The sequence below is a fragment of the Anoplophora glabripennis genome, unplaced genomic scaffold (assembly GCF_000390285.2).
Source record: "Anoplophora glabripennis isolate ALB-LARVAE unplaced genomic scaffold, Agla_2.0 scaffold327, whole genome shotgun sequence".
Taxonomy (NCBI): Eukaryota; Metazoa; Arthropoda; class Insecta; order Coleoptera; family Cerambycidae; genus Anoplophora; species Anoplophora glabripennis.
Window position 1 is genome coordinate 556,670 of NW_019416408.1, and position 9,817 is coordinate 566,486.

Below are 9,817 nucleotides of genomic sequence, written 5' to 3' on the forward strand. Positions count from 1 at the left end.
CGTTTCGCCCTTCCACAAATAAGATCCACTTCTTATTTGTGGAAGGGCGAAATGGGCGTTGACTATTAGACGCCTTCATTATAGCCATCCTTGTTTATCACATGGATTTCTATGGCTTACTTTATCGCTCTCACGTAACTTCTGATAGACCATCGGTACTTTCCTACACTGTATATATTTTGGCATTTTTTAAAATTGTTTTTACAAAGAAATCATTTTCCTCTAATAGCTGGAATTTTAGAACCATAAATTTGTACAACAAATTTCGTCAATTTCAGTTTATAAGACCTTTATAATAAAACAGAAGATACTAGTATATAATAGAAATAATAATAATAACGAGGATGTTTTAATAATGTCTATATTAATATAATTTAGAAATGGACATAAAAAAACTTTTTTATTTTGAAAACTCTGTTCTGCAAAGTTAATTTAAAGCTTTGGAAAAAGCTTGTTTGGAAAAAAATTATTGGGGGATTTAAAGTACCTTAGCATGGACTCCGTCACTAATTGAACACCTTCCGTAATGGTTGTTAAATTATCGGTTTCTTCTTCAAAGTTTCTCTCGAAACGTCAAAAGGACTGAACCGACGACATGGCAACCACACTGGAAATTTTCACGATTCTTGTATCATTTAAGTTACATAATATTAAAAAGAATACAGTAGCTGCAAATCATTTAGAGATATTTTTTAAAAACAGATTATTATTTCTGAAAAATATGAATTTTATATTAAAACTAAATATCAATTGATACAATGGAAAAGAATATTTAAATACGAATTTGTGCATAATTCCAGTTCTAAGTCCTTACATTTCCTAAAATTAATTTAAGAATGAATTTCAAAATAGTTTAGCATATGAATTTTTACACATTCTAATGCTTTTAGCAGCACACAAAGAACTCCAAAGCAACTCTAAAGTGCTTCAACTAGACCATCCCAAGAAACTTATAGCATCTTGCATCAGTTAGTTATTTCTAGATTTTTTTGTAATATCGTTACTAAATTTGCAAAAAATATATAATATTTGGTATTTTTGGAAAATGTTCAGCGTGGCCAATACAAAAAGGTGGTACTCGTTAAATTATTTTTGAATTTAAAAATTTCCGATAATTAAAAAAATGGAAATTTAAATCAAGTAAATTATTTAAAAAAAATTTAATATGGATAGCTGTTATCTATTTTATTTCCATTGTAAGCGAATTACTGAACAATTTATCAAGTGACAGAAAAATCTATACAGGGTGTAACTAAATAAGTGTAAAACATTTAAGGGGGTGATTCCTCATCGAAAAAAAGATAGGATCTTTCATATAAAGAAACTTCATTGGAGCATCCCTTGTTAAGATACAGCCCCTTAAAGGGGGTACATAAAATTTGTTTAACAATTTTTTTCACAAGCACTAAACAAGTTACAATATTGAAATTAACCTGACATTTTCTACTACCAAAAAGACACTTAGCCAGTAATTTATTTGGTTTACCCCATGGTTGTAAGGGGTGGAAAACGCAACCCCTAAAATTTATTTCCAACGTAATTTTTTGTCTTATTATTTTTTTACCATTTAAAAATTTATTTCCGATAGCCTGTTTCATTCTAAAAAAAAATGTCTCTTGAATTTTTTGCCCAAATTAAACCAGTTCGCAGCAAAAAATTATTTTACGAACAAGATACATATCGCCATAAAACGAAAATACGAAACTAATTTATCTAGTAGGCCGCCATTAGCGATACTGACAATTAAATTGGAATCAAGCTGTCAGTTTGTAAATTTTTGAAATTGAAGTAATACTAATTGTGTATTGTTCTGTTCTTAATTTGTTACTTTAATAATTCACTTGTTATTAAAATGGCATACACAAATGAGGAAATGGCTGATATGCATTACGTTTACGGTCTGTCGCAGGGGAATGGGTTAGAAGCTTCTACAAGATATGCTGAAATGTATCCTCAACGGCAGCATCCTTCACATAGAATATTTGTCTGACTTCATCAACGATTACGTGAATATGGTTCATTCAACAAAAGAACGCAGGATTGTGGTCGCCATCGAGAAGTAAGAACACCACAGCTTGAGGCAGCAGTACTTAATTTGATAGAAGAACAACCTACTACCAGTACTAGAAAGATTGCTTTCCAGCTAAATGTTGATCATATGACGGTATTTCGAATTTTAAAGGAACATCTCTTATACCCTTACCATCTGCAACGAGTACAGGCACTGTTACCGCGAGACTTTCCGAACCGTCTTGAATTTTGCAATTGGATGCTGGAAATGATTAGAAGAAATCGTGACTTTCTGAAGACGATCGAATTCACAGACGAATGTAGTTTTTCTCGGGACAAGATTATTAATTTTCATAATTACCACATATGGGCTGATGAAAACCATCACGCTATTGTCGAAACTAACCATCAAGAACAGTTTTCTCTTAAGGTGTGGGTCGGAGTTATTGGGGATTATTTAATTGGGCCTCATTTTCTACCTCCTCGATTAAATGGTGAGGCATACGTTCAATTTTTAAGAAAAGTGCATCCCCCCGTACTGCTGGAGGAAGTTCCTTTGGGCGTCAGAAGGGATATGGTTTTTATGCATGATGGGGCTCCCGCCCATTTTAGTCAAGTAGCACGTCAGCATTTAACTGAAACATATGCAAATCAGTGGATAGGTCGAGGAGGACCACAGAATTGGCCCGCTCGATCCCCGGATCTCAATCCTCTGGATTTGTCTACTTGGGGCCATTTGCAGCATTTGGTTTATCGTACTCCTGTTCGCGATGTAGAGGACTTAAGAAACCGCATTATCGATGCGTGCAGGGTAATTAGAGAGACTCCAGGAATATTTGAGCGAATACGTGGCTCAATGCGCCGACGTCTAGACGCATGCGTAATGTCTGAAGGTAGACATATTGAACATTTACTATGATTTCTACATGTTGTATGTTTTGTTATTATTAAATTAGTTTTGATTATTCCCCTTTAATCATTTAATGCAGGTAGTAACTACAAAATAACAGTAAATCCAGTCCGCATTTATGACGATGTATCTCTGTAGTTGTTCGTAAAATAATTTTTTACTGCGAACTGGTTTAATTTGGGCAAAAAATTCAAGAGACATTTTTTTTTAGAATGAAACAGGCTATCGGAAATAATTTTTTAAATGGTAAAAAAATAATAAGACAAAAAATTACGTTGGAAATAAATTTTAGGGGTTGCGTTTTCCACCCCTTACTACCATGGGGTAAACCAAATAAATTACTGGCTAAGTGTCTTTTTGGTAGTAGAAAATGTCAGGTTAATTTCAATATTGTAACTTGTTTAGTGCTTGTGAAAAAAATTGTTAAACAAATTTTATGTACCCCCTTTATGGGCTGTATCTTAACAAGGGATGCTCCAATGAAGTTTCTTTATATGAAAGATCCTATCTTTTTTCGATGAGGAATCACCCCCTTAAATGTTTTACACTTATTTAGTTACACCCTGTATTATATCATATCATCACAGAAATAGCAGAACGCTTTACAAGGCTGTCAGTTACTGAAATTGATAATTAGTTCTTGTCTGAGTTTAATCCGACTAGCTGCTGTCATGTATAACTGAAATGTAGATATATCAGTTGTAACTGCTTTGAAAAAGGTTTATTTTTATACATGTTCTGTTTCTTTCTATTAATTCGGGTTTAGTTGGATTTTTCTGGCACAAAAATTAATTTTCCGCATACTTACACTTATTTATTACGTGTTAAGAAAATGCATAAAGGTTTGCTCAAGTGTAATATCCAAATGTTTTTTAAATACGCGTAAACGGTATATCAGCAAGGTTGAGATAAACTTTAGGAACTGATTTCTTCCAATAAACGTGTACCTATAACGACTTTTCCTAAAATGATTTTTGAGGGCTACACAGCCATTCAAAGATTAGGTCTGAGAAAGTTTTTGAAAAATTTTTCAAGAATCGTTGAAGATACAAAGTTCGAATTTGGTACAGTCCACTCTCCTTATACTAGCTACTTATAAATAAAATTTAATCAAAAATTACTCATGAGCATGATCGTAATTAGAAGTCTGAAAGGCTGTGATTGCCAAAAAAGTTATCTGACATTAAATAGGATCATCTTTGAAAATTTAAATTATATATTTCCAAATAAAATATTTGTTACTCTTGAGTTTTTTTCGTAGAATGCATCGTTCGTTCTTAAAATTTCGAAATCGATGATAAAGTTAGACGCATTTTTAGAACAGGAGTATTTGAAAATTAAAATTCCTATGCCTCTAATTGCCGAGATATTGGAGGCAATAATTAACTTATAGGATCCATTGCTCAAGACATTGTTATGATTTTTGGATTTTTATTCATAAACCGTACATTCTATGAAATGAAAAAATTTGAAAGGTAGATACGAATTTTTTTTTTTTTGGAAATGGTCTATCCAAAACTATAAAAAAAAATCTTGTTACCGTCAAACAATTTTCGTCTGATGGTTGGAACCCCTTAGATATCTTCTAATTCCGAAATCACTAATTAGGTGTTGTTCAAGTTGACACAACAATAACCACTATAAGGGAACTGCCCATTATCAAATGTGAACTTATATATTTTCAATAGTTCTTGGGTAACTGATGAAAAACTGCTTTTCCATAGAAATTTATAAAGGATAATAAAGCCCTTAGTTCGTTTCACTTGTTTTTTTCTTAGTTTTGACGAAATCAGCTTTGAAAATTGGCAGCAGCATCGCTACGAGTATTACCTACACATGCAAAATTTTAAACAATGTTTAAATGTTTTTAATATATTTATAGTTAATAATAATTTTTTTATCGTCCTTTTAGATCATATAATAAAATAAAGTATAACTGTTTAATAGTTTTCCATACTATTGATTATCTGAGAACTGTAAATAAATTCTACGCGAAAATTGCATGTATCAAATTTGGAATATGTATTTTCATATAGTGTCTAAAATTGCTATTTTCCCTCTTATAGCAAAAAGCAAATTTTTAGGATTGATGGTTTTCAATTTAATCTTCATTTAGTTTCAGGTGTTGTTCATATTTCAGGTTAGTCAATTCCCTTTAAAAAAAATATTAAAAAAACTTTTGAACTCGTCTAGAATTTCTCAAACGGTTAATTATATTTAAAAAAAAAATGTAAATTGATTTTGATCAAATGAAGCAGTAATAATGAGATAAAAAAAATTATTTTCAAAACCTAATAAGGCCTAATGCATTTGCGTATTCTGAAATTCAAGCAATTTAATATTTTCTGCATTAAAATTATTTTGAAATAAAATTGATGCTCCCTGAAATAAAAACCTATATCTGGAAAATGTTGGAAACAATATAATCGTTTCACGAAGTTTACTTGATTTTTAGTCATTAGGGGTAACTAAACATGACTTTATTTTTTTTTTCGTACAAAATAACTTTTATTTATTATTTCATTAAACTCTTTGCAAAGAAAACACTTATTAGAGTAAACATAAACGGTTATATTTTTTTGTGATTAAATAAAGGCATATTTAATTCAAGATAGCACTCTACTGTTCCGGAAAATGGAGGCAATGTTTAATTTTCCCCTTTTGTGTAAAACTGTTTCACTAATCTCTACTACTTTAGAAAGCTTCCTTTCCTCTTACCGGACTTTTTATTAAGTAATTCCTTGGCTTTATTGATTTGTTCTTGGGTTACTGTTTTGAAATATAGATGCTTCTTTGGTTTTATCGCGACATGTCGACAAATATCAGTTTGAAACAAAATCATATTAATTACATATTATACAGGGATGGCCAGAAATACGGAATAAAATTCATATCTTTTGAATGAGTTATTTTTTTTTAAACGCCGAAACACGTTAACTGATTTTGATTTTTTCCTATCTTTCGGTTATATAATAATTAATTTTTCTTCAACCCCCTAACCCCCAGCTACCCCTACTTTTTTTTTAAATGGAAACATAAGGCATGAGGGGGCTCGTTGAAAAGCTTATAGAAAACCGAATCCAGCCATACCAAATAAACAAGTTTTATTTTTTCAATAGCAAGGTTTTTAGGGTTGTATAAAACACCTACTTAACAAGTGAAATAAAATTTAATTATCTTCAGTGTTATCCTCCATGAATTTGCACAGAATAAAATAAAGAATTTGAAACTGTACCTATCACTGCTAACGCAAAAAAGATATATTTTTTATGTTGCGTTTTTTTGGCACCACTTACTTGCCAGGCTTTCTGGTTAATTTTTCGCTTTAGTTGTAAATTGGAGTTCGAAACGTTACTATTGTGTCAAAATCAAGTTATTTACTGAATTGCAATGGTATTGTCGGAAAGGCAACGCATCGAAATCTTGATATTGCTTGGATGTGGAGACAAAATAAGAAGTCAGGCTGAAGTGCGCGATTTATTTAATGCGAAATATCCCGAAAACCAAATCTCGCAAGGGACAGTTAGTAAAATATTTCACAAATTTGAGGAACACGGTACAGTACAGACTTTGCCCAAAACTGGACGGGCACGTGCTTTGAATGAAGAAAAGAAATTAGACATTGCATTAGAACTTGTTGAAAATCCTCATACTTCAACTGTTTCATTGGCCCGCAATCACGATGCTTCTCGAACTGCAATTCGAATGTTTCTGAAACAAGAGAAATACCACCCCTATAAGGTATGTCTTGTCCAAGAGCTTTTGGAAGACGATTATGATAGGCGATTACAATTTTGTGAGGAAATGATGAGACGGTGTGACGACAATAATGGTTTTCAACGAGACGTACTTTTTTCGGATGAAGCTACGTTTTATTTAAATGGAGTGGTTAACAGGCACAACTATCGCTTTTGGTCCCAGGAAAATCCACACTGGACATGCGAATCGCATACGCAGCATCCACAAAAAGTTAATGTATGGGCAGGTATCATCAACAACAGAATCTTGGGCCCATTCTTTTTTGAAGAAAATCTTACTGCCGCACGCTACCTGGATTTCCTAACATTTGACCTGATACCTGCTCTAGCTGTGATTTTCCCTCATGAAATTGATCCAGATATACCGAATGAAAGAATTTGGTTCCAACAAGATGGCGCTCCCCCACATTTTGGTATTGATGTTCGAAGATACTTAGATGAAATGTTTCCAAATCGCTGGATTGGTAGACGGGGTACAGTTGAATGGCCGCCAAGATCCCCCGACTTAACACCCCTGGATTATTTTCTTTGGGGATATTTGAAAGAAAGAGTCTACCAGGACAGACCGGATAATATTGAGAATTTAAAGAACAAGATTAGGGCGGAGATGCATAATTTACCAGCTGAAGTCATTCAGAATGCTGTGGACAGCTTTTACTATCGTCTTGGAGAATGCCAAATAGTGAATGGAGGACATTTTCAGCATTTGCGACATTGAGTTTATTTTTGTAAATTATCTAGTTGTTTCAATTTCTAAATGAAAAAAAACTTGTTATTGAAAAAATAAAACTTGTTTATTTGGTATGGCTGGATTCGGTTTTCTATAAGCTTTTCAACGAGCCCCCTCATGCCTTATGTTTCCATTTGAAAAAAAAAGTAGAAGTAGCTGGGGGTTAGGGGGTTGAAGAAAAATTAATTATTATATAACCGAAAGATGGGAAAAAATCAAAATCAGTTAACGTGTTTCGGCGTTTAAAAAAAAATTAATTCATTCAAAAGATGAATTTTATTTCATACTTCTGGCCATCCCTGTATGATATGGTAGATAAGAGTGACAGCCTATGAAAGTGCTTTTAACTTGTTTTTTTGTTTGTTTTTTGTTTTTGTTTTGATTTTTGTTTTTGTGTGTTTTGTTTGTTTTGCTTGTTTTGTTTGTTTTGTTTGTTTTGTTTGTTTTGTTTGTTTTGTTTGTTTAGTTTGTTTCGTTTATTTCGTTTATTTCGTTTGTTTCGTTTGTTTCGTTTGTTTCGTTTGTTTCGTTTGTTTCGTTTGTTTCGTTTGTTTCGTTTGTTTCGTTTGTTTCGTTTGTTTCGTTAGTTTTGTTTGTTTTGTTTGTTTTGTTTGTTTTGTTTGTTTTGTTTCTGTTTTTTGTTTTTGTTTTTGTTTTTTGTTTCTTTGATTTTTTGTTTCTTTTGTTTTTTTTGTTTTTCATATTTTTGTTTTATCAATAGTGTCAAATATATACGCAACGCATGTAACTCACTGTTTACGGTTACCCCAGCTGACTCCAATATAGGGTGAGAGACATACTTACCAACTAATTTTCGACGAAACCTCGTACAAAATTTTAATTGAACCTAGTGTCGATAAGAGAAGAGTATAGGCCTCGAAAGTTATCATTATTTATGACGAAAGGGCTTCGTACTCCGCTAACTAAGCTGATACCACCAGGCCCCTTTTAATTACCCATGCTATAATTGAAGCTTGCACTTTACAAACGACCCTAATTTCTATTTTCAGCTAATTGCAACGATGGTAACGTACTTGGTGGTGCTACTCCAGTTCCAGATAAGCATACCAGAAGACAGTTCTGGCGGCGAAACCACTGCATCGGGTGTAACAGAGAAAACCACCACTAGTAATTAACATCGCTGTGTCACCGATAAAATCCTCATCACGCCACGGTATAATTAAGTCTAATTTTAGAACAATTTGTTATATTTTTTATTAAAAAACATGTAAGTGGTAAATTGGCGTTTTTATGTGTAAACCTTACCCATGTAAAAATAAGGCGACATTGGATGCGAATCGATTACACGAAAAGTACCTAAAAGTAAAATAAAATCTGTCCAAATTGTTTAATACTTCAGTAATAGCTCACATGTAAATCCGTTATTTGTTTTAATTTCACATTTTACATTGGTTTTTGGTACGAATTCGCATCCAATATTGGCCTAAACTGAGGAAAGACACTGTTAGATAAAGTTTCCATAAACTTATTGTTGGTTTTATACAAACATTTTTTTTAACATATTAAATTCATGAAACAAAAGGCAAAAATAAAAATATCCACTGAAGCTGTGGTCTTCCTCTTTCAATTCCAGATTTAATACATCTTGATTTTTATGTATGAAGAAGGCATATGAAATGTATATACATGGGAGCTATTGACCAATAGAATTCCAAGACCAAGAAAAAATAAAAAAATCAACAATAAGAAAAAGCGATCGTGCTTTTATAAGAAATAGAAGTAGGCAGTGAAAATCGGTGTTTTGAGTTACTTTTTATTTATTGCACTATTTCCTTATTTAAAATGAGAATAGAGTTTCCACCTATGTCTAAAATTATTGTATTTATGTATACAGGGAATAGTGAGCAATTTCTGGTATATAGGATATATGTTGTCCCGTTCATGTTTCAAAAAAACTGTGTGCAAGTTCCTCATGGAAAAACAATAGGGATAGTTCATGTAAAGTCTTTTCCTTAGACGACCTGTTTTCGAGATACAGTGTGTTGAAGTTGTTACTTTCCAAATGTCCTTAATTATCTTTAAATCGGCTGAAGATAAAATTGTCAAAATTTGTATACAAGTAAACATCAACTGTGCGTTAAGAATAATGGGTTCTTTATGAAAAGTAGTGTTGCCGATACAGGTAATTGGAGGGATACAATCGAAAAAAATATGTTTAAAGCCAAAATTTATTACATTTCCAATACGGTTCTGTAAACTCCAAAGCATACTACAAAAAAAAGGTATACTTGTCGAAATTCGGTAGCATGTAGCATTTGTTATTGATACAACGAACTGGTTTCGATATCATTACCTGCCTGTTCTCGAAGTTCCTGATTTTGTTGAATTAATTTTATTATTATTTATATAGGGTGTTTCAGTTATAATGCCATTAATTATAATCACGTA

At 32.3% G+C, this 9,817-nt stretch overlaps 1 protein-coding gene across 1 annotated transcript in view; it reads left to right on the plus strand.

Annotated features, from left to right (window-relative positions):
• LOC108909471 (gustatory and odorant receptor 24) overlaps positions 1-8,598 on the plus strand; it is a 24,882-nt gene extending 16,284 nt beyond the window's left edge. The window contains exon 5 of the mRNA XM_018713816.1: positions 8,419-8,598. Within this exon, the coding sequence (XP_018569332.1) occupies positions 8,419-8,544 (126 nt within the window). The 3' untranslated portion in view covers positions 8,545-8,598. The remainder of the gene's footprint in view (positions 1-8,418) is intronic.
• Positions 8,599-9,817: the final 1,219 nt, after the last annotated feature.